The sequence below is a fragment of the Tursiops truncatus genome, chromosome 18 (genome assembly GCF_011762595.2).
Source record: "Tursiops truncatus isolate mTurTru1 chromosome 18, mTurTru1.mat.Y, whole genome shotgun sequence".
In the NCBI taxonomy this organism is placed as follows: domain Eukaryota; kingdom Metazoa; phylum Chordata; class Mammalia; order Artiodactyla; family Delphinidae; genus Tursiops; species Tursiops truncatus.
Genome location: NC_047051.1, coordinates 17,868,864 through 17,893,849, shown reverse-complemented (window position 1 = coordinate 17,893,849; position 24,986 = coordinate 17,868,864). Strand labels below are relative to the sequence as shown.

Genomic DNA, 24,986 nt, shown 5'->3' with positions numbered 1-24,986 from the left:
AAGAAAAGTTTTCAGTGTTTGAGGGTTTAAAAAACCCCACATCTTCCCTTTTTCTTTTCTTTTTTTACTTTTTTGGATGGAGGGTTCATGAGAATAAGCCTACACAATGGTATGTAAATTTGTTATTCCTACCTAATGAGTTAATTGAGATGGGAGCATCAATTTAATCCAGTGACTGTGTGTCAGTATCTCTCTAGGAGAAAAAAAAAAGTGTGTCAACGGAAATCCAAGCTTCTCTACACTCCAGATTTCTCCCCATCTCCTCACCTCCTCCAGCCTCCACATCTTTCCCAAGCATAGGTATGTACCAACCTCAAGAACACCACTTAGGCAATGTTTGCTAGGGGCCAAAAGTATCTGAACAATCCTATGTTGTGTAAACACCCATTCTTTGGGGAATGCTCTGCCTTCCCTCCAGAGCAGCCATTGATCTCCCATCTTATCAATACCTGTGCAGCCACATAAGATTGGCCTGGGGAAGCTGCAGCACTCCCTGTTCTAGAAAGGTCTCCTGCAGATTCTGAAAATCTCTAGGGTCACATAATTTCACCTGTTTTAGTATTATACTTCTTATGGCCTTCTCAATATTTAATAAATTATTTTTAAAAATAGTAACAAAAGATAACCAAGGTAGACTTATATGTACTAACATGGAGAAATCGCTGCAATATTGTTAAATGAAATGTTACAGATATCACAATTACATTAAAAAAAGACCTAATCAAACAAAACAAAAATAAAATATCTGTCTGCTCCAAAATATGTGAGTATATTATAGAAATACCACTGTAAAAATGTACATCAAACTGTGGGTTATCTCTAAGGAGGGGAGTAGTGATTTGGCGGTGAGCTTAGGAATTTCACCTTGTAGACTTTTATGTTGTTTGACGCTTATACAGAAAAATATATTCATCATACCTTATATAATGATTTTTAATATAAGGAAGAGAATTGAAGTAAACACTCTGTTGCTTGCTGCCCAGAGTGACAGTAACTCATCTGGGAAATGTAGTAAAGTCTCAAGTGCTGATCTGAGTTTCTGAGACGTGACCATCCGAGCTCCTTCCTAACCAGGTGGTTTTTTTTTCCTGTCAACTAAAAATACACTATCCAGTTCAGGAAATGTGGCTGACGGAATAGCAGCTGCCGCTGAGGACCTACTTTGCATATTAAAACAACCCTGGAAGATAAATAGCAAAACCTCCCTGTCATCAGTTCCTTTCCTGTTTTGAGGCACGGCTGGAGCTCATCACACACGTCCGTCTTGGCCTCCATATTATCCTTCCTGCATATTTTCAGGAGACAGTCTCTGGCCACTGTTTCTTTTCCCCCTTAGTGTCAGGAAACTTCCTGAAAATATTGTAAAAGCAGAAGCTGAAGGAGCTTCAGTGCAGAGCTAACACTCTTCAGATCTTTCTTACGCTGTTTCAGAAAGCAGATCACCCACTGCTGTTTCCTTTTCATGTGTTTTTTTGAAACGACAAAGATCAGCTGTCAAGATACTATTTATGTTCAGAGTGAGAGAGAGAGAGAGAGAGTAAAAAGAGACAGGCGCAAAGCTTTCCCCCGACTCTGCCATGTTCTTTACTCAGTTATAAAGAGATGGTGTTTCCAATAAAATGGAAACTCGAAACAGTGAAAAGTTCTGGAAGATGAGCTGTGCTGTAAATGTAAAACACAAGCCAGTTAAAGTGATAATACCTCAAAGTACAATTTGTAATGCAAACTAAAGACATTTAAAAAGAGTCTGGAATACTATATTCTATATGTAATTCTGTTACATGATGTCCTAGTCTCCATGTACATGAAAAATGTTGACTTCTTCCATTCATATGGCATGCAGATGCATTTTGAAAGGTTTTTAAAAAGATAATGTAAAAAAAAATAATGTGATAGACTGTACAGAGCACTGCTCATAGCTGCTCAGTAAAAACTGCACTGTAACTATAGAATATTAGAGCTGAACAAAATTTAGAGATGACCTAGTCCAACCTTCTTGCTTTACAGATGAGAAAACTGAGGTTCAGAAAGATTAAATAACCTACCCAAGGTAACACAGATAGAAAGTAGCAGATCTGGGGCTAGAATCCAGATCTCCTCGTTCTTCAACCTGCCTTCTTCCTTAATACATGATGGTGCCTCACTAACCCAGCCTCGCTATCCTGCCCTGTCTCTCATTTGCAAGATAGCAAGCAAGAATTACTGCAGCATTTCCACTGATTTCTTATCTTTGGACTCGATGACCAGGCTACACAAGCAACCAAGTGTGAGCACCTGGGACGTGCCTGCTGGCACACACACGTGTGTGCACACACACACACACTGTTAGCTCATGTTAAAGAGATCTTGGAAGAAAGCATGTATGTAAGAAGACAACCCTCTACCATGGAATGCTGGGGAAATGCAGTCGACACTGTTGCCCACCCAACACTATTCCCACTTTCTTCTCACTAAGAATAGTGCAATTGTATTCAGCTATCAAGAGACAGAGACAGTACGCTCAGAGGTGAACCCTGCCTGGTCAAATCAAGTCATTTCATTCTCTTGGACAATGAGATATCAGATAAAATTGACTGGGAAGCTCTGGGGGAACATTTCCTTCCTGATAAAATAAATACACACACACACATGCACACAAACACATGAGAAGACTGCCACCTTTCCCTTCTTCCTGCTTTTGAATTTGGTTGTGTGAGGATGAGAAGCTTGGTGTTGCTGCACCGAGGAAAGGAAACATCACCCAGAAGTTGATGCCAACGCAGAAATGTGGAGAGAGACTGGCTCCCGGATGACACTGCTGAGCTGCTGAACCAACCTGGGACCTCCTCCCTCCGGTCGAGTGAGATCATAAGAAAACCTAGCTCAGCCACTTGCAGCTGAAAGCAGAGTTACTTTGCCTCTCTGAACCTCAGCTTTTTCTTAATAAAATGGTGATAACGATACCTACCTGGCACAGTGGTCAAGAGGAGGAAATGAGATCATTAAACGCCTAACATAAAGAACCCAGTAAATGGTGCCTACCAGTACCGTTACCATTCTCATCATTACATCAAAATCCTCAACAGTGGGAACGCTTCCTCTATTCCCCAATCTCTGCGGCACCTGGAGGCTTTTCCCCACAACAGTGTCTGGGGACGGTACATCCAGCTACCACCTCCTCTCTGAGGGCTGAGGAACTCAAAGCATGGGTGCTTTGAGCCTGGGAACTGGAGGGCTGGACAGCCTGTAAAAGAAAAAAAGAAAAAGAAAAATCCAACTTGTAAAATCAAGGCGTAACTCGTAGTGCAACATGATGACATATTGTCAGATCTGAGCAAGCCGTAAAGCGTTCATTTCTTCCGTCCTAGAAATACCAACTCTGGCAATTCAGCCAATGGAAATAATCCAAATGAAGAGAAAAACTTTATTCACAAAATCTTTAATTCAGCATTATTTTAGAATCATAGTATTTCTCCTTGATGTAATATAGTTATGAAGCCAACACAAAAGTTTTTAGTGGAGACTATGTAGGGGTAAGGCTGTGTAATTTTCTATATAGACTTAAATGAAATAAATCAGAATACAGACGGGTATGTACACTCTGGTTACACCCACGTGGAACAGCTATAATTAGGCCGGACTGTAACTGGCAAACCGATTATTAAGTGCAATGGAACACAAGAAATAAGGGGGCTGTGGATTGTTGAAGAAACTCTGGCCAAAAAAGGGAGGAAAGATGAGAAAATATGAGTGATAGTAGTGGGACACACAAAGGGCATTTGTCTTCTCTCCACTAAGGCCATTAGACGGATTTCAAAATAATCCAGGCGGCTGAGCCCAGAGCTGAAGGCGCGGGCAGCAGAGATGCAGATGTGGGCCCACAGCTGTGCTCTGGGAAGGCCTCCCATCAGGAGTCCCAGGCCTAGGACACTCCACGTAGGCACTGGGGAAGATGTACCGGGAAGTCAGCCCAGCTCTTCAGACGCTGTGAGGCAGGCACAGAGCATCCCAAACCCAGGATTTAGGGAACACAGGGAAGCAGCTTCCACAGGCCATTTGCAGAATCAATATTTCTTGTAGAATGTTTCCTATTGATTCACCCTCTGTTAGGAGAGCCTCATGTGTAGTGAAAGTACTAGAAAAGCATAGGCAGACAGAGTTCTGTGTTCTGGGAAGATCTGTGGAGGGCAATATATCAGCAATATTCCATGAAACCAATTGCCTAGGAAAAGCATGGAAAGGCACAGAGCTATCACAGATATATCTCTTTAAAAGGTATATGAAAAAATAAAATAAAAATATTTATATATTATAAATATCTTTGCAATTAGTATCTACTGTACCTTATGCCTGATTTAGATCTTCATACACAAAAATTCCCACCCACGATGAATGTGGAGTTTTAGGGTGGTTGACTTGCTCCTGCACCTGGCCCCTGTGCAATACTGAGCATATGGTGGGACACTGTTCTGCTCCAAGGGGGCCCATAGGACACTAGAAGCCAGAATCCATGAGGGTGAGACTGCACACTGCCTTGAAGGAACAGACTTCACTGATCAGACAGCAAGAAGCTGTACCCTCTGGCTGTCACCATCTATGACTTCCGATGTGGGGTCCCCCATTGTCATTCCACCTGGCTCCCCCATGACTGGTCCTCACTCATCCTTTCCTCTATCCAACTATCTCCTCCTATGGGAGGGGCCCCAAACAGCAACTCACCTTTTGTTTTACATAACACATATTTTACAATGTCCAATATTTTAAAATCAAGAAATGAAAATCAGAAATGATAGAATCTACCTGCCCACATGGTCTTGAAAGAAAATCAATATAATGCTTTAACTAAAAGATAAGGAATAAATAAAAGGAAGGTAAATGTAGTAAGAGAATCTCTGTTTCCATCATAAGTGCTCAGGCACAATCACAGCACCTAAACACAGAAATAATGTGGCCTCCTTGCCTGGTGGCGCAGTGGTTAAGAATCCTCCTGCTAGTGCAGGGGACATGGGTTCAAGCCCTGTTCCGGGAAGATCCCACATGCCGCGGAGCAACTAAGCACGTGCGCCACAACTACTGAGCCTGAACTCTAGAGCCCGCGAGCCACAACTACTGAAGCCCGCGTGCCTAGAGCCCGTGCTCCGCAACAAGAGAAGCCACCGCAATGAGAAGCCTGTGCACCCCGTTCGCCACGATTAGAGAAAGGCCGCAGGCAGCAACGAAGAACCAATGCAGCCAAAAATAAATAAATTAAAAATAAAAAAAATTTTTAAAAAGAAATACTGTGGCCTCACTGGCACCTGATACAGCATTTTCCTGTGTCTCATCAGCAACTTAAATGCCGCAGGCATTGCTGCTGTCAGAGATGTGATTTTTTAAAATGGTGAACAGCTCACGCTAAAACTCCAAACAAAACAAAGCTTTCCTCAATTCACAGAGTAGTGACATTTCTGGAAAACGTCATGTATGTGAAACGATGCAGAAAATTGTCTGGGTTTACATATAAAACAAAATTAGGTTCTAGGATCAGATAATTTTTACAAATAGTGGGCTTTTAAAACGACAGAAATGTCTGGGGCATTCGAAAGCTGAATTCAAATTCAAGAAACATTCTTTCTTGTGCAGAATTATCCTGGGCACTGTAGCAAGTCTAGCATCTCTGGTCCCCACGCACTGAATGCCAGCAGTGTGCACTCACCAAACTTTCCAAGTGCTGCCACTGGGAGTCACTGGTCTCAGTTTATCCGTCGACCTTGTGCTCTCTGCCCACTTTCTCCAAGCCTGGGGAAAGCCTACCCATGGCCATACCTACCTGTAACCAGGTTCCCATAAACACACTGCACCTGTGGTAACCACCCCAAATTCAGATACACTGCTTAGGGCTCCACGGGAGTGCCTAATAAAGGATAGTCACAGATGGAGTTAAATGTCTGAGAGAATTTCCACTTTTAGCATGGTTGGAGTGTTGATTCCCACCACAATACCCCACTGGGGTATTTCACATGCCCCTCACATCACCCACTGGGGGTGGGGCTGCTGGCTGCAACCCCTCCCTGCCTCTCCCACTGACCCTTGACAGAGCCGATGCCTAAGAAAGTGATTAAGAGAAGATTTACTCAAGAGATTAAATGCCTCAGAGTATGTTACCATTTGGGGAAAGAAAGAAAGAAAAACCATGAAAAACTAATGTATCATACTTGCTTACATGTGCACAGGCTGTCTCTGGGAAAATATCTAAGAAGCCGATGATGTGGGTTTCTTTTCCCAGGAAAGCACCCGCATGGCAGGAGGACAGGGGTGAGAGGGAAACTTCCTTGACACTTGACCCTTTTGTACCTTTTGAATTTTGTATGGAGAGCTTGAAAATATAAATGAATAAAACCTGATCTTCGGGGCTTCCCTGGTGGCGCAGTGGTTGGGAGTCCGCCTGCCGATGCACGGGACATGGGTTCGTGCCCCGGTCCGGGAGGATCCCACATGCCATGGAGCAGCTGGGCCCGTGAGCCATGGCCGCTGAGCCTGCGCGTCCGGAGCCTGTGCTCCGCAACGGAAGAGGCCACAGCAGTGAGAGGCCCGCGTACCGCAAAAAAAACACACACAAAAAACCAAAAAAAACCCACCTGATCTTCGAAAGATGCAGTCCTTGGAAACCACTTACTTACTTGGGTATTGCCAAGTTGAGAAAGTGAGAGACTAAAGAAAGATGAGGCTGTAACAGACAGACAGAAAGCCAGGGTCCCCCATGCAGCCCAGGAAAAGGACGGCTGGAAGGAGGAATTTGTCAGTGTTTCTCCAGCACTTTCCAGGGGAACAAAGCTCTGATTCTAGCACTTTCTCCCTTTGAACCTAACTGTAGAGAGGAGAAAAGAAAGCCGTCACCAGGCTCTGTTCCATGATAAACAGTCCCTTAAAATCCACCAACTTTCCATTGTTTCCAAACAGCCTGTTGGGACGCAGCTTCCACGGTTGATGTACTCACCTGTGCATCCGCCACGTCTCCCCTCCTCCCACACCTTCTCCAGGTGTGCTGCATGGAAAACTGGTCCCTGATCTTGGGCCGAATAGATCCCATTGGAAATGTAAGAAATAGCATTCTGGCCTATAAATCATTTCTTTGTGAGTGCAGAGAGTATGCCTTGATCCTCCGGGCCTGAATATCTGCCCAAGAATTGGCAAAAAATAGATTTCTAAACTCGTTCTCTGAACCATGGGGCGCTATCCAGTGGCCATCATGGGAAGTCCTAAGTTCTAGGGACAGTAGAGGTGGGGGCCCATGACCCTTGTCTCTCCTGGTATCAGTGAGCCCAGAAGAGACACCCGTCTTTATTATAGTTCTAGAAGCTGCAGTCACAGGCTTACAGAGCTGCATGTCCCTCTCCAACCACACCTCTGCTTTTGATGGCTCCCCTTCCCTTATTTCACAGTACTAACCTGGGACTAGGTCCCTGATGTGAGTAATTAGTGATGTGCCTTAATTTATGTAATCCTCCCAATAACCCTTCAAGTTAGGTACCATAGTATTATCATCATCTCCATTTTACAGATAAAGAAACGGAGGCACAGAGAAATTCAGGAACATGCATGAGGTGACACAGCAAATAAGTAGTGGAGACCAAGTGTGCCCCCAGATGGTCCCAAACCAAAACCCACTCTGTTACCTTCTGCTCTTCATTGCCTCCCAGGTCAGCGGCCCTTCTATCAGCAGCCCTTCTATAGCTCCCCACACGAGGGCGTCCAATGAAAAGCTTTCCTGCTTGCTGAGCCAAAGGGATGGGGTTGGAATGTACAGGGATAATTCGGGCCACACGGCCTCCGGGTAGAACTAGAGCCCCATTCAACGTAATCGCTGTTTCCTTGCTTCTCACCTTCTCCAGATTATAGGGACCTTAGCCCTCAGGAAAGGCTCCTTTATTTCCAGGAGAGACTGGTCAGTGCTCAGGGGTCCTCCCCCTGAATGCCTGTCTAGACCCTAGAGGGCGATGTTTCTCTAAGAGCCTGACTGTCAGTACCAAAGCCGGGCTTCCAGATGGCGTGCATGCTGGCCCTGGGGCCCCAGGCTTCCCTGGAATCCTCAGGGCAGGAGGCAGGGGGAGTGCCTCTCCCTTCACTGTGTCACCTGGGGGCACTTAGCACCCAAGCAGCCTGGTATGGTGCCTCTGAGCCCCTCAAGTCAATGGCTTCTTCAGTCTGCCAGACTCCCTTCTCCCCTGGGCTCAGACAAGGGGAACCAGGGCCAGAGTATCATCCCTGGCCCCTCAGCCCCCATGCACACCTTATCCTTAGCCCGCTATATCCTTATCCTCTGCCGGCCCCAATCCTCCTACAAAGTCCTGGCAGATTCCTTGCAGGATTCCCACTGATTTGTCAGCCAGGCCTGGACAGGGCTGGGTCACGGCTTCATCTAACTGCCCAGCACATGCGTGAGATGGACATGCCCCCCTCCAGACAGTCCTTTACCGCTTTGAGACTGTGCACTTCCTTATAAAATCCAGTTTTAGCAAGAACCCTGCGAAGTCTGTTTAATGAGAATTTCCACCCTCGATATCTGACCAGGTTCCTCATTCTCCACCAACCCCCAGGTGATGTCTGATCACCCTGGCCTGTCTTTAGTGACGACTCTGTTAGGTCAGTTTAGCCAGAACCCCCCTTTCCGATGATGTCTCTTACTAATTTTCCATCCACTGACACCACAGCCCTAGGCTCCTTGGCTATAAATCAACAGGACACAGTGGCGCCCGGGTTTCTGATTTTTCCCAATCGCTTCCTCCTATTAAAATATAGCAGCCTAATGACAACCGTTACAATAAGGTGTTTGCCATTTGCAAAGCACTTTCTCCATGAGTAACACGACATGGTGAAAGAGAAAGAGACGAATTATAAATCTCAGCAAGACCATGAGCAAATAATGTATCCTGTCTGAGCCTGTTTCTTCGTTGGTAAGATGAGAGACTCACACGCCCCAACCTGGTTCTTGACATTGTAATGAAAGAATGTGCCAGAAAGGAGAACTGTCATTGGTTACGAGAGCCAAATCACTGGAGCTCCAGATGCAAATCAGAATCTGCTACAGAAACAAGGGCTTCTGACTGGCCAACTTTTTCAAAATTCTATTTTCTGAAGGCATCATTTTTACTGGGAGAAACATAATTACACTGTTCAAGAAAAAAATTTAAGCAATGAGCTTAATCACGCATAGTTCTACCCATTAACACAACTTTTTGATTTTTATGGTTTACCTTCAGTATATATATATATATACCTATTTTGGTTTACCTTCAACATTTAAACCTATTTTTTAAGAATGTTTTAATCCTACTTAGGCAGTTTTTAAGCACATATAGTTCCAAGCAAATGAAAGAATCTCCAGGCACCAGAAACACACTGAGGCATGAGCTGAAGGAAGAGGTCTGATTCTCAGATTTCTCCACCGAGGGGATCCCAGGATTGTGAGAGGAACAGCAGGAGATCAGCGGACCACGGCACGGTGCTGAGCTGGGTGCCCTCCCTCCTGCATATGGAGTCTGAACGGCCAAGAACCGGGGAGTCGGCTCTGGGCCTGGCTGGGGGCATCTTTGTGGCACATCCTCAGCAGGACTGCTCTGCTCAGGGAGCCCCAGGGGTGAGGGCGGGGCTGCGGAGCCTGTGCCCCGCCCCCAAGCATCTGGGAAAAGGAAGCACAAAAAGGGAGAACCGGCCACAGTCACTGTACTCGTTTCCCATCTCGCTCTCAGGACTGAGCGCAGCTGCAGGTGCAAGACCACCACAGAGGGGGAGCTTTCGGCCGCAGCCTAATAACACTGAGGTAACTTTAATTTCACTCTTCTACCCCTGGCATGAGGAATGAACAGAGGCTATCTTATTTTCCTCCAGGGGCAGCTGAAATATACTCCCCTGGGTGTGAGATGTCCCTCCCCCTGTTCCAGCCAAGTTTTCCCTGGACTAAGGTGGGAACAGGTCTTAGTCTTAAAATTTGAGATTCTTGAAAAACCTGTGTAATGTCCTGGAGGGAATTTACCTTAGTAAGACACTGGAGGAAAGCACTTTGCTCCGAGCCGTACATGTGTCCAAGGTCAACAGTATTTATAAATAGCACTGTTTACAGGATGCGGCCTGGTCCTGTGGGGGGGGGGGAGGCAAAGGAAGCAGAAGTTACCATGAGCCGACTGCCCTCCTCCATCAGTGCACTGACCCCAAGATAGCTTCCCCTTCGGGGTTTAGGCTTACAGGAGGAAAACAGAGGCTAGAAGCCACAGACCTGCAAGAACTGAAACATCTTTCAGTTTGTCTAACTGGAACTTCGTTGTGCCTCCCTGCTTTAACTCCCAAGGAATGTGAGCCCACATTCCGTGTCTTTTAGGGGGAGGCCCTGCCCTCTTCTCTGCAGCGGGCACCCCCCAGAAATAGGTCAGCGGATGCTGACTCACACACCCCTACTTCCCTGCCCTTTCGAAGCCCAGGCCTTTGTTTGAAATATGACACTGTAAAGATACTTTCCTACTCGGGCGTAGAAGCTCTTCTCCCATGTGCCCGCAAGGATTTGTGTTTCTTCTGAAAAGAATGGCTGATGTGTGCACCCGGCCTTTCTCCCCTAGGGTCTGGCAGTGGCCCCCATGGGGTCTGTGAACTCCCGAGGCCACAAGGCAGAAGCCCGGGTGGTGATGATAGGCCTGGACTTGGCCGGCAAGACCACGCTCCTGTACAAACTGAAGGGCGACCAGCTGGTGGAGACCCTGCCCACCGTGGGTTTCAACGTGGAGCCTCTTGAAGCCCCTGGGCACGTGTCTCTGACCCTCTGGGATGTCGGGGGGCAGAGCCAGCTCAGGGCCAGCTGGAAGGACTACCTGGAGGGCACGGACATCCTCATTTTCGTGCTGGACAGCACAGACGAAGCCCGCTTGCCCGAGGCAGCGGCTGAGCTCACCGAGGCCCTGGCTGACCCCCACCTGGCCAGCGTGCCCCTCCTGGTGCTGGCCAACAAGCAGGAGGCAGCCCACGCCCTGCCGCTGCCTGAGATCAGAGACAGGCTGGGCTTGCACAGGTTCCAGGGGCACTGCTGGGAGCTGCAGGGCTGCAGCGCCCTCACTGGAGAGGGGCTGCCCGAGGCCCTGGAGAGCCTGAGGCGCCTCCTGAAATCCCACAACCACTGTAACTCCAGGTGCGCGCAGGGGGCAGGCTGTGGGGAGAGCCAGAGGCCTTGACCGGGGCAGAGCAGCCTGTCTTCTTCGCTCATGTGGATCGGAAGACCAGCTAATCCTGGAGAATCTCAAATTCAGTTTCTCAAACAAGGAATCCCCCTGCGCTCGGACAGCATATTTTCCTCTTGGGACTTATTGTCACCGGTGTTTGTGTTGAAAATCAACTATTCTTTGAATAATGATACTCTGAGGGAAAAAGCAAACCTCAGCATACTTCATTTAGTAACTCATTACCACGTCTGAACTAAGCAATTGTAATAACAGAAAAAGTGGTTGCAGAATAATTAAGACCTAAATTCACAGAGGGAAAGAGATTTCAAAATCAAATCAGAATATCACCTGGACGTGGGCATGATCTTATGAGTGATTTTCCCCGGGAGCCCCTGGGTATGTGTCACCATCACTCTGAGGGCAAGGAGTCAGGGCCAGCAGGATGGAGTCTGCTTCTGCAGGATCTTGGGTTTAGAAGTTCAACGGGGCGCTCAGCCCTGGGCAGAGGCCAGGAGTTCAGGCCTTCCAAAATTGATCCTCTTCTTTGACCCTGATTAACCCTTCTCCAACTTTTTGTTATCCTGTACTGGTCTTTCTCTAAAACCCTTCATTGTTTTCTTTCTGTTTTCCTTCTCTTTCTCTCTCCTTCAAGCACACAGGTTTCCTTGAAGATCAGATTAATCAATGATTTCATTCATTTATTTATTCACTTTATCAAAAAATATGCCGAGTATTGAATCTGTGGCAAAAGGCAATGAGCTTTAGATATGAAGCTGGACCTCCAGATGGCAGGTGTGAATTTTGAAGATATGTATAACAGCAATGCACCTCTCACTATTAATAGTGAAAGGGAAAGCCGAAGCGTTTTCAGGTGACGTTACCTAAGATCCATGAAGCTCCTGAAATTATGTGCAAAATGTTATGCTTTGGGCCATTTTTCTAGGGAAGAAGATCCATAACTTTTGTCAGATTTTCAAAGGTACCTGTGACTCCCTAAGATAAGAATCACGGATCTGGTCTTATACCTCATTCCACCCAGGAATACTTTCTATACTTTTTAATGGCAAGTAACTTCCATTTGGTACCTATTCTCGTGTTAAACAGCTCTAAATTTGGATATTCCTTCCCATCCTGGGCTACCATCAGCCTCCTTAGAACTCCTGATGGTGGTTCTGCCCTCTCTGGAGTGACACAATCACTCCAACATCTGAGAGGTCCCTCTACCCAAAGTCTCCCCTTCTAACATCAAGTTAGGTGTGCCTAGTTCTTTCCACCACGTGTCAATCAATGTGTTTCAAGACTTCCTATGTTAGACACAGAAAAGGGCAAAGATGCAAAGACAAAGGAGACTCCAGCCTCATGGTCCTCTAGATGGGGAAGCAGGAGGACATGACTCCCATAAAAAAGGAGAGGTTGGGCTTCCCTGGTGGCGCAGCGGTTGAGAGTCCGCCTGCCGATGCAGGGTATGCGGGTTCATGCCCCGGTCCAGGAAGATCCCACATGCCGCGGAGCGGCTGGGTCTGTGAGCCATGGCCGCTGAGCCTGCGCGTCCGGAGCCTATGCTCCGCAATGGGACGGGCCACAACAGTGAGAGGCCCGCGTACCGCAAAAAAATAAAAAAATTAAAAAAAGGAGAGGTTGAGAGTTTACTGTTTACTGATCACGTACTGGGGCTGGTTCCGTGCTCAGTGCTCTACAGAGATTATCTCTAATTCTCCCAACTCTGCAAAGTAGGGATCATTCCCATTTTATATAATTAGACACTGAGGCTCAGAGAGGTTGTGACTTGCCTGAGGCACTGCTCTTAAGTGACATTTCTGGAATTCGAAACCAGATATTCTAGCCCTGATGATGCCTGCATTTTCCCACGACATCATGCTTCTAGAAGGTTGAAGCCAAGGTTGACCTTCAGTAGGCAGATGAGATGGGAGAGCAGCCTAGTCAGAGGGAAGAGACAGCTTGGAGGCATGAGGGAGAGTATAGGAAGGACAAACAAACCAGAAAGGCTGAAACACGAGGTTGGGGTGAGGGGTAGGATATATTATAACAGGAAACAAAACTGGAAAGAAAGTTTAGCTCCAAATTAAGGAAGGCTTAGACTTTCATAATCAGGAGTTTGTCGCAGAGAAGTGAAACCATCTGGCTTCCATTTAAGAGGCTAATTTAGTGGCAGTGTGGAGGTGAAATAAAGAGAAGGGGGGACGCTGGGGACGGAAAAGTGGACAGCCCAGCTAGATGCCCATCATGGTCACAGAGGAGAGGAGAGGGAGGCAAGGACATTGAGAGCCATTTTTAAGACAAAAGGCTGAGAAAGGAAGAACTTGAAGGTGCTCAAGATTTTGAGTCTGTGTGGCAGGTGGGATTGGAATGAACTGGGAAGGTGGACACAGGAGGGGCAGGTTGGGAAGGGGCTAGAACCTCTGAACCCTGCTTTTGGAATGCTGGGTCCGAATGTGTTTATAGCTCTTTTCAGACTGTTCCGTTATCTGCAGAGTTTGAGGCACTGAGGACCCTCTGGAGGCATCTGCTGGTTTCTGCTCATGGAGACTCATTTCCTCACATGACTTGTCATTTTTTATTGTGAGCTCATCTTCAGTAGGATTTGTTTTTCCTGTGTGACTCCCGTGTGCTCTGGGTTATGACAGTTTTTACACAGTGGTTTCACATTAGCGTCTACCAGGATCCTGGAGGTTTCAATTGTTTTAGACCAAATATTATGTTATTTTCTCTGTTTGGGGCTCACGGACCTCACAGGTAGTAGGAATTTGAACTCTGTGCTCATTCATGGCACAGGCCCCAGGGATTCGGTTTCTGACAGGCAACTGTTTTTCTTTGCACTCCCAAGATAGACCGTTTGCTTTGGCATGGCTGGCTGAGCTGGCGGGCAGAATTTTCCAATCCCCTTTTAAGAAAGGGGTGCCACTTCAATGCTCTTGCTTTTTTGCTGAGCTCAGATCAAAATTTTCTCTCCTCCAAGCAAGAGTGAGGCCACATCTCCTGTACAGGTGCTATGACTACAGCCTGGTCCCTCGAGCCTAAATTGGGCTCCTCTAAGATCCCCCTGGACTCCAGGCTTCACTCAACTGCTTCAGCTGTGGTTTCCCTCTTCAACTGGTTTCTGCCACTTGAGGATTTCCTTTTTTTTTTTTTTTTTTTTTTTGCTCAAGGGCAGCCTACATTAAAACAATTATTTTTGATTATAGTTTACCCAACACTTATGACTCCACAGTGGAAAAGGGTCCATCTGCCATGTCACTAGGCATCTGCCAGGGTCCCTGGGAAAGGCTGAGCCCACAGAGGTGGCCAGAGAGAGCAGACACAGGGCCCAGAGCCAGTGCCAGGGAGGAGGTGAGGATGCTCCATGGCACACAGGCAGTGGCCTGGCTTTGCCCTCTCCAGTTCTTTCATCCTTCCTTCTCCCATTCCAGTAATGTTGGCTCTGGAAGGAGGGTGAAATCCCATCCTCTTTCAGAAACTTCCCTGAAGACCATGGGGTAGCTGGCCTTGCCTGCCGGGAGCAAGAGTAGCAACGGGACAAAGCTGGCCCGTAGGACTGGGAATTCCACTCCCATGGCCACTGCCAACTGAAGGGGAGGGCAGTCAGGGGCCAGTAGGGTAGCCTCAGCCCTTGCCTCCCCACCCAAGGCAAGCCAGAGCCCGCCAGGGACATGGTGGGGGCAGACAGAGGGGCTTCCCTCCTGCTCTTCTGCTCAGAGAGAAACATACACATATGTACGTATACAGGTACTTATATCACAGAGCTACAGCACAGGGAAGCTTAGCAAGAAACAAATCATGCCTTCTGTTTTGTTTTTTAAAAGGTGCTCTCCTTATGAGAGGGGTATTTTGCGTGTTCCAATTCACCCACACCTTTCAGGTCCATCAGCCTCCCGTTAACCCACGAGCGGGAGTGAGGAGGTGCGTGAGCAGATGTGGCTGAAAAGCACGAATCTGTTTCCTCCTTATATATAAAGGAATCTGGTTTTCTTCTCCGCAAACACTGTATAGAGTGAGATTTGTTCCACGTTGGAGAGCTGATTACCCCTTTGAATATGGGTTGAGTTCCTCCCTTTCTGACTCATTGATTCTGAAGATGTTTCTCCTTCCCCTCTTGGATAGAAGCAATCCTTTGGTGAAAGTAAGAACTGCAGGAGTTGGGGTTTAGTTTGGTCCTGCTGAGTTTTGGGTTTCAGCTGTCCATCCTCACAGATTTCCACACTCATCTCCTCCCACTGGGGCTGGGGGAAGCTGTGTTCTTTAAAGTGGGCTAGGCCCCCATCCTCAGCACGTGGTGAGCTGGGACCTTGCCTTCCTTCTCGCTCTCCAGGTTTTTTTTTTTTTAACTAATTAATTATTTTTGGCTGCATTGGGTCTTCATTGCTGCGTGCGGGCTTTCTCTAGTTGCGGCGAGCGGGGGACTGCTCTTCATTGCAGAGCGTGGGCTTCTCATTGCGGTGGCTTCTCTTGTCGCGGAGCATGGGCTCTAGGCGTGCACGGGCTTCAGTAGTTGTGGCACATGGGCGCAGTAGCTGTGGCTCCCAGGCTCTAGAGCACAGGCTCAGTAGTTGTGGCACACGGCCTTAGTTCCTCCGCGGCATGTGGGATCTTCCCGGACCAGGGATCAAACCCATGTCCCCAGCACTGGCAGGCGGATTCTTAACCACTGCACCACCAGGGAAGTGTCCATCCTCCAGGCAGATTTTAGAATGCACGACACCTCAAGTGTCCTGGCTGCAACCTCAGGTGGTACGGTGAGGTCACCTCACAAAAGACTCGTACTTTCCCCAGAACCCACCTGATGCAACTCAACACCAGCGGGGTACTGCTCCCTTCCAGAAGCCCCAGCCCCAAAGATGGACAGAGGCAAGGCAGTCAAGCAATGAGATTGTCCAGGCTGTGCCTGTTGCCGCAGAGCCTGGGTCAAGGTGGGAGAGTCCCTGAGTGAGCGGAAGGTGGGGATCCCATTCCTGCCATTTCTTGGGCCTGAAAGGGCAAATACAGATGAAAAATAAGAGGCTTAGCTCTCCCTGTTGAAAATAAGGGAAGATGCTTCTCCTTTCTCCCTCTTTTTAGAGCATTCACTTGAGAAAACTGGTAACTCTAAGTTCTTTTCTCTGTCTCTTTGAAAGGTATGTAAAGTTTTTAAAAAGCTAACTCAGACTCCTGCCAGCTTTAGGACTGTCTTTCTCAAGGACCAGGGAGCCATCCCTTTGAAATGCCATCATCAAGGGAGATAGGGCCCCTCTCCCATCTCTGTGGGAGGGTGGGAGCCTTGCTCCTTGTTGCAAAACTACCTCCTGTCATAAAGATAGGAGAAGCTGGTTTTTCTTTAGGTTAAAGCCAATTAGGTAACACAGATGGTGACCCCAATTACCAGGCAAATCCAGGATGAACTTGGTGTGAGGACTGGTTGTTATTGTGTAGGTAAGGGCCTGTGTCTGCCTGCCTGTACAAAAGGCTGAGATTCCTGTCTGTCTCTGCAGTCTCTTAGCTGATTGCCTGTGCTGCACATTGCATTCTGGTTTGATGCTTATTCAATAACAAAACTGTTTTCTTTCTCTCCTACCTTTGTGGAGAAGGTTTGCTGGGTTGGCAGATTTGTTTTTAATTCTCTTTTCCTAACAGATCCCATTGGCCTGGCTCTGTGAGCTCCTGATCGCACCCATGATTAGTAACAAGACATGGGTGAAGAGTAATCACTCCGAATGCCTCCTAGAAGGTTTTGGAGGGCACTTAATTAGGAATGATACCTGTGGCACTCCTCTCCCACAGGATTATGGAAACCTGTGATCAGAATCCTGTGATTGCCTCTGAACTCACCGAGAGAAGCATTTCTCGGTGCACTGAAGTGTTACCCCTGTATTCCCTTCCCACACGTCTCGTAAAAGCAGTGGCTCAGGAAAAACAAAATAATTTTAGAAAGGAAAAAAGGAGTCTTTTATTTTTACCTCATTGTCTTGATTTCCACTCCTCTGATATATTCACCCCCAAGGAAATTTGGCTATGGAAAAGTATTTAAAATTTTTCCATGAGAAATGGTATTGTTCTGCCTCAGATTTCAAGCTAAAAACCTAATAATGAATCCTTCTCCCTCACCCTGGTCCCCTCCAGCAACCTGGGACCCATGGGCATTTTTGCAGCTTACTTCAAGCATGAAATTACAAACCTAAACTAATTAATTCTCATCAAAGCACTTCCAATTCTTCCCAAAAAAGGAGGCAACATTATTAAAAATTATCTCCGGATTATGAACATGACACCATATCATTTTGCAATGTTTGTTCTACCTTTTTTCATATTCCACAAACTTCAATTTCATATGGCACTAAGCGTTGGCTTAGCCTGGAGGAGAAATATAAAGGATTCAGAGAAACATATATAAGGATTTTCAGGGTTATGAAAATTCTTCCATGAGAGAATTGCTACCAAGATGGAGACGCAACCCCATCCTCTGCTCAAGTTGGTGCCGTCTAAACGCGCTTGGCCTGTGCCCACAGGCTTCGAGTCTGGCCTTGAAGTCAGTCAGAACGGACTAGAACAGGAACTCTATAACTCACCAACTGGGCAAATTATTTAACCCAACTACGCCCCAGCCACCTCATCTACAGAATGGGAGTGATAATAGGGGGCACCTCGCAAAGTTCTTATGAGAATTCAGTGAGATAATGTGTTCATCAAGGCAGCTTGTATCTCTTGAGCACCTACTATGTGCAAAACACTGAGCAACGTGCAAGGGCTACAAGGATGGAGGAGATACAGGCACTGTCCCTGCCCTCGACATACAGTCTAGCTTTCAATAAGGGACAGCGGTTAATATTGCCACACTGAAGCACGCTACAAATGCAAATGAAGCCGAGCTCTGGGGGCCCAGGCTTTTCTTGCAGATCCCTCTCCCACCCTCAGAATTCTCCAGACTCAGACTTGTTCTGGGGTGAAGAGGGGGCCAAGGCTGGTGGAAGGGTACAGGGGTTAGGGGTGCAGAGCCCTAGACTGCTCTTCTGATGTCTGAACTCTGGACACTTAGCCTCTACCCTCTTCCCTACCACTTCTATTTAACATCCCCATTCTAGAGCTTCTCCCCTGGCCTTCCCACGCCAGAGCACGTTTAATTCGAGTAGCCAAAGCCCAGAATTAGTATCTCTTCCACGCACTTTAAATGCACCCTCCCGTTGCAAAGCCTGGTGGACTGAATAGACAGACGAATGATTTGAGAAGATGGGGGGTTGAATCCCACCCTCAATTCTATTCCTCTCTGAAATTCAACAGTTACAGATTCATCCCTTGGACTTCGGTTTTTCAAAGAAAATATCCCTAGAAGAAAGGTAGCAGGGATAGTTATTGGCATTGTAATGTGAATGAATTGTCAGGGTCTTTTCAGAAGAGGTTGTGTAAAGGAAGCAAAGCTAAATGTTGAGAACGGCTGAAAGAAGTATAGGAGGTGGGGGAACTTCCCTAGAGGTCCAGTTGTTAAGACTCTGCGCTCCCAATGCAGGGGGCATGGGTTCCATCCCTGATGAGGGAAAGGAGATCCCACATGCCTTGTGATGCAGCTAAAAGAAAAAAAAGTGTGGTCGCGGAGCCGGGGGCTGCCAAAAAGGAATGAACCAGACTTCACAGATTGCCTGAGGCTGGGATGAACGTGCCCGCCCCCCTCACTGTACACACAGCAAGGACCTACTGTATGCAGAAAGAAGGTCCAGAAGGGAGGGTCTAGGTGTGTGGACCACCATCTTCTCAGGCACTTGGAAAAGGTGGCCTCGAGCCAGGGAGTGCAGAACTAGGGGGCTGGGTCAGGGGCACCCCTTTAGGCTGAGAGTGGGCAGAGAATCATCTGGCCTCTTCTTCCTCCCACCCTGTCATCTCAGTCCAGTGTCTCTATCAGCAGTTGCCTTCCCAGGGCACGGAATAGAGCAGGCAGGTCTGCAGAATGGATCTGGGGTCGGGAGGGGAATGGAAAATGGAAATAAGCGGCCCAAGCTCTTTATTACCGTTCAGTAGAAAGCGCTAAAGTCCAAGGGACGACCAGCCAGAAGGCGGCTTCAGATGTAACTGGAGAAGCCACTCTCCCTCAAATGTATCCTACACTTCAAGTGGGGCTTCTGAGTTTAAAAGGGCAACGTCATGACCCAGGCAGAAGAGGATCACAAAACTCCGTGGGCCTAATCCTACCTGGGGAGGAATTCTTTCTTTTAAACCAGCATTCCAAACTCTTCAAGCAAGTCATTCGCAAAGGTGCCCCCTTCTACCACTGTGAAGACAGGATCAAGTTCTCTAGGTCGATCGGGTGACCCCTAGGAATCAGGAGCTCTGGGTGGGGGGGCGAGAAGCCTGCTGGCTGTTTGGTGCTGACACAGCCATGGGCCACAGCTTCTTACACAAGCTTCAGGGTGGCTCCACCACAAACCCTTCCTTCCCCTCTGCCAGTGACGGTGACTCAGGAGATTCCGGAAAGGAGCTCATGGAACACTCAACCAGCAGGTTTATCCTGAGGTGCTTCTCAGCATTTTCTAGATAGAACATTAGGAGCTGGTTCCAATCTAAGAAGCCTGGCGTTCACTCCCCTGGCTCTGCCTGCAACAGTCTGTGAGTTCAGGCTAGAATATGATGAACGTACGGAAGGGGGGCTTTAGGAGAGACAAAGAAAGAAAGCAAGCTGTTGAGACTTGTGGTTTAACGTTGTGAAATGCACACACACATGTAACTCTGCTAACTCCCCAAACCTGACTGCAGGGACAGTAAAGGGATTTTTTTTAAAAAGGCCAAACCCCACAAGGAAAGAGAAAAAGCCGAAGTGCATATAGCAGGCTTGAGATAGCACTAAAATTACAGAAGATACAAAGAGACCTCACAGATCAGAGAAAGTAGAAACCCAAGTTGGTGGGGGCTGGGAGGGGTGTGTGTGTGTGTGTTTAGTCAAAGGACTTAACTCTGTGTCGGGCACTGGTCTAAATGTTGAAGGTGTGTTAGCTTACGTAATCCCCCAACAATGTGAAAGTTTGTAACCTGATTTTGCAGGTGAGGCATAGAGAAGTTAAATAACTTGTCCCAGGTCACACGGCAGAATGTGAACCTCTGCAGGGGTGTGGCCCACAAACCATGCTCTGCACAGCCTCACCGTGATTAGCAAGCCCTTCTGACCCAAACCCCAGGGGATCTCAGGACTTGGGATATCAAGCAGCAACAAAGTGGGGCAGGAAACAGAACTGGTGGAAAGTCTGTATGAAGAGACATACTCTCAGGCTCCTTCCCCTATTTTACTCAGCCCAGGCGACTGGCCCTCTGCTCCCTGGTAGGATACCTTCAGTTTATTCTCTGGAGGCATTGCCCAGTTGGGGATGGGGTGAGACATCCATGAAAAAGTTCCGTCAAAGTCTGTGAACTGACTGGAGAGGCTGCCTGGACCCCTTCTCCATTCAGCTCGCAGGGGCTGGCCGTGAGCTTTACACACTGAGGCAGGCACTGGGAGCCCCTCTCCGGGAACTGACTGGCTGGAGAGAAGACACACAACACTGACATGTGAAGGTCTCTGGATGAAACAGTTGCCTCACCAGTTGAGGAGCCCTTCCTGCCCATGTACCAGGACTCACACAAACTTCTAGCAGCTTTTTGGTATCTCCCTCCTTCCTCCACCTACATTTTTATCACGGAAAAATGTAAACATATAGAAAAATTTTTAAAATACTATAATGAACACCCATATACCCACCTCTTAAGTTCTACAATTGTTGATATTTTAACATATATGCTTTATCTTTAGATATAGGTGTACATACAGTATTTTCTGAACCATTTGAAAATGACTGCAGACATTATGGTATTTCACCTCTACATATTTCAGTATCTCTATTCAAAGAATAAGGATCTTATATAACCCAAATGCATCACACCTAAGAAAATTTAAAATAGCTTCCAGGGCTTCCCTGGTGACGCCTGCCGATGCAGGGGACATGGGTTCGTGCTCCAGTCAGGGAAGATCCCAGATGCCGCAGAGCGGCTGGGCCCGTGAGCCATGGCCACTGAGCCTGTGCGTCCGGGGCCTGTGCTCCACAACGGGAGAGGCCACAACAGTGAGAGGCCCGCGTACCGCAAAAAAAAAAAAAAAAAAAAAAGCTTCCAAATATATTCTAATATTAAATCCATTTAAAATTCAAAATCCATTCAATCCATTCAAATTTCCCCCACTGTCCCTAGAATCTCATTGCATTTGGTTATTACGTCTCTTTATTCTCCTTCCTAGAACAGTCCTCTTTCCTTTTGTTTGCCCCACAATGTTGACTTTTTGAAGGGACCAGGCCATTAACTGAAGAAGTGTCTCACAGCTGATTTGTCTGATTGGGTCTTCTGTCTTTGAACTTGTCCCCACATCTCTTGTAAATCCTGTCAAGTGGAAGTTAGATCTAAAGGTGCGATTAGATTCAGATCAGATGTTTTTGGTAAGACACATAGGTGACATTCTCTACTTCATGCTGCATCTCATCAGGAGACAACGTCTGCTTATCTCACTAGTGGGGAAGCAAAGCTCCACCTCTTGGTAAAGGCAGTGGCTGCTGGATCACTCCAACGTGAAGGGACCTTGGGTAATACCTGACACAGTGTAAATATCCTGCTCAACGCCTTGCAGGAACAGGCAATAAAGGATGACAGGACAACTGAGAAAAAGTCTCCAACATAAGAGAGAGAGACAAAAACAAGCAGGAAAAAAACAACTCAGAGGAAAGAGTGATCACTGCAGGAAGCAAAAGAAAACTTCCCCCAAATGGCAAATCTCCTTAGAAATAAGGGAAAATATCACAGCCATGAAGCTAGATGGCTATAAAAAATATTTAGAAAGCAAGAAAGAGCTCTTGGAAATCTCCACTGAAAAATCCAGTACAAAGTTGGAAGATAAAGTAGAAACAAAAGTCTCCTAAAAAGTAGAATAAAAAGATTAAGGATGAAAAATTGGAAATTAAAACATAAGAAAACTAGAGGATTAGTCCAAAAGTTTTGCATCAGAATAATGGGTATCCCACAAAAAAAAAAAAAAAAAAAAAAGAGAAGGGAAAAGTAGAGGGGGTGAATTATCAGACAAATAAATAAAATATGAACATTTCCCCAAAACACATGAGTTTCCAGCTTGAGAGGGTCTATGGAGTGCCCAATACAAATGCATGTTATAAAGATAAACAAAAAAGCACAATACTGTAAAACTTCAGAACATCCTAAAAAAGAAAAATGGGTCACTATGAAAGGTCAAGAATCAGGCTACTATTAAACTTCTTAATAGTGATACTGAAATCCAAAGGATAACAGAGCAAAGCCTTCAAAATTCAGAAGGCAATTTGAACAATAAAATTGTACTATAACCTCTAGAATAAAATAAATATCTATGAGTCCATTTTGATACAAGTAAATAAATGAATGACTAAGTACCTGGAGGAGAAGGGACAGTTCTATCTTACAAAAGAATTTCATTAATAAATGTAAAAGAAATGAGAGAAATAGAAAATTATCATTAAGAACATCACAGTAATAATTGTAGGCAAGATTCACCAATGGATGCTAAAATCTGTAGGTGAAAGTTTGAGGATAAACAAGATATTTGCATAGTCTTAAATTATGTCTACCAATATATTTACTCATCATAAAAGGAAAAATGGTAACTTGACAGTGAGAAGCCTGGCCTCAACTACTTAGCCAAGTGATCAAGATGAATACCCTGAGTAGTACACAGCACCATCATGTACCCCTGATAGGATGCACTCAGATGGACACATCATCTCTGTGGTATTCTTGCCCCAAATCCATAACCTCAATTTAATCATGAGAAAATATCAGACAAATCCAAACTGAGGGACATTCTACAAAATAATTGACCAGTATTCTTCGAAATTGTTAAAGACAGACTGAGGATGTGTTCTAGATGTAGGAGATGAAGAAGATTCAGCAGCTAAATATAATGTGAGATCCTGGATTGGATCTTGGAAAAGTAAAACGACACTACTGGAAAAACTGGTGAGATCCAAAGTCTGTCACTTTGTTAACAGTAGTGTGGCAACGTTAATTACTTACTTGCTTTTTTTTTTTTTTTGATGTTGTACCCTGAGAAGTACATCAGAGTTAACTTCTTTTCTTTCCTTTTTTTTAGTTAATTTCTTAATTTTGATCACTGTACTATAGCTATGTAAGATGTTACCATTAGGGGAAGCTGGGTAAAGGCACTAGATAGAGCTCTGTAATGTTTTTGGACTTTTCTGTAAGCCTAGAATTATTTCCAAATGAAAAGTTAGGGCTTCCCTGGTGGCGCAGTGGTTGAGAGTCCGCCTGCCGATGCAGGGGACACGGGTTCGTGCCCTGGTCTGGGAGGATCCCACATGCCGCGGAGCAACTGGGCCCGTGAGCCATGGCCGCTGAGCCTGCACGTCCGGAGACTGTGCTCCACAACGGGAGAGGCCACAACAGTGAGGGGCCTGCGTACCGCAAAACAAAATAAAAAAGAAAAGCTAAAACATTCCGAGGGAAAATTATTTCCAACACAGAATTTTACACCTAATCTAGCTATCAATCATGAAGATAGAATAATGACATTTTCAGACAAACAAGAACACATGCTTCTTTTATCAGAAGGCTATTGGTAGGCATGCTCCCTCAAGAGAATAAACCAAAATGGACACCTGGGATGCAGGCAATGTGGAATTCGCCACCAGAGGGAAGCAAAGGAGTTTTCAGAACAACATTCCCAGAAGGATGTCTCAAACGAACCAAAAAACCCAATAGTTTATCTTATCTGTTTGATTGTATCAGTGAAATTTTCAGTTTTGACAGTCTAGGGTTGTATTTTTTATTTATTTTTGGCTGCGTTGGGTCTTCATTGCTGCGTGCGGGCTTTCTCTAGTTGTGGTGAGCGGGGGCTACTCTTCGTTGCGGTGCACTGGTTTCTCATTGCAGTGGCTTCTCTTGTTGCGGAGCACGGGCTTTAGGCGTGCCGGCTTCAGTAGTTGTGGCACATGGGTTCAGTAGTTGTGGCTCGCGGGCTTAGTTCCTCCACAGCATGTGGGATCTTCCCGGACTAGGGCTCGAACCTGTGTCCCCTGCACTGGCAGGCGGATTCTTAACCACTGTGCCACCAGGGAAGTCCCTCTAGGGTTGTATTATTGATAAGTATGTAGAAAACCAAGCAAACAGACAAAAAAAAAAAAAAAGAAAAAAGCTCCTAGGGAAACAAAGTTGCACTTTTTGTAATCACAGTATACTAAATGGCTCAGTTGTGAAAATTTTTTACATAAGTCATAATAATGTAAATACTAAAATATTCATTTAACCAAAATATCTATATTGGGAAGATGCGGGGAAGGGAAATATATGTGTGTGGGTAGAGCATGGGGGAGAATGTAAGAGAGTTAAATTCTCATTTTCCAAGGTAGGAAGAGAAAAAGATTATGTCTAAGGTTGAAAAATCAAGAAACAGCGACACAAATTTGGAAAAAAAAATGTAGGGAAAAGATCAGAAGGCACAGCTAAAACAGTTGTTTCTGGGGAGAAGCAGTCAGGGCTTAGTAGGGATGAGCAGAAGACTGTTGTTTTCCATTATAAGCCTCTGTTTTTATTTCACTTCTTAAACTAGATACCTGGTTATTTTTATAAAAATAAAAACTAGGGACTTACCTGGTGGCGCAGTGGCTAAGAATCTGCCTGCCAGTGCAGGGGACACAGGTTTGATCCCTGGCCCAGGAGGATCCCACATGCCGCAGAGCAACTAAGCCCGTGCGCCACAACTACTGAGCCTGCGCTCTAAAGCCCACGAGCCACAACTACTGAAGCTCGCGCGCCTAGGGCCTGTGCTCT

At 46.3% G+C, this 24,986-nt stretch overlaps 2 protein-coding genes across 6 annotated transcripts in view; one reads left to right on the top strand and one right to left on the bottom strand.

The window, feature by feature from the left end:
* Positions 1-24,986, bottom strand: part of EBPL (EBP like) — a 94,965-nt gene that overhangs the window by 15,106 nt on the left and 54,873 nt on the right. For 3 of the 4 annotated variants that reach the window (XM_073795180.1, XM_073795181.1, XM_073795182.1), the window contains 2 exons: positions 9,992-10,092; positions 133-3,223 (listed from right to left, as the gene is read on the bottom strand). Coding sequence is in view for 1 of the 4 variants with exons in the window: in XM_073795179.1 (XP_073651280.1) it covers positions 1,277-1,350; positions 3,103-3,223 (195 nt within the window). In the remaining 3 variants the exon portion in view is untranslated. The remainder of the gene's footprint in view (positions 1-132; positions 3,224-9,991; positions 10,093-24,986) is intronic. The other variant, XM_073795179.1, reaches the window with a different exon arrangement.
* Positions 9,626-12,798, top strand: ARL11 (ARF like GTPase 11). Of its 2 annotated transcripts, none has more exons than XM_019936617.3 (2): positions 9,626-9,778; positions 10,569-12,798. In XM_019936617.3, the coding sequence occupies exon 2, from the start codon at positions 10,587-10,589 to the stop codon at positions 11,172-11,174; it is 588 nt and encodes a 195-aa protein (XP_019792176.1). In that variant the 5' UTR covers positions 9,626-9,778; positions 10,569-10,586; the 3' UTR covers positions 11,175-12,798. The 2 variants fall into 2 exon arrangements, with proteins under 2 accessions (XP_019792176.1, XP_019792177.1); XM_019936618.3 differs by lacking the exon at positions 9,626-9,778 and adding an exon at positions 9,785-9,920.

Bases quoted from the DNA above. Each gene is read 5' to 3' on its own strand.
- ARL11 (XM_019936618.3), top strand. From the start codon at position 9,810: ATGAGGAATGAACAGAGGCTATCTTATTTTCCTCCAGGGGCAGCTGAA. The intron at 9,921-10,568 runs GTGGGAACAGGT...TTTCTCCCCTAG, and splicing joins CAAGTTTTCCCTGGACTAAG to GGTCTGGCAGTGGCCCCCAT.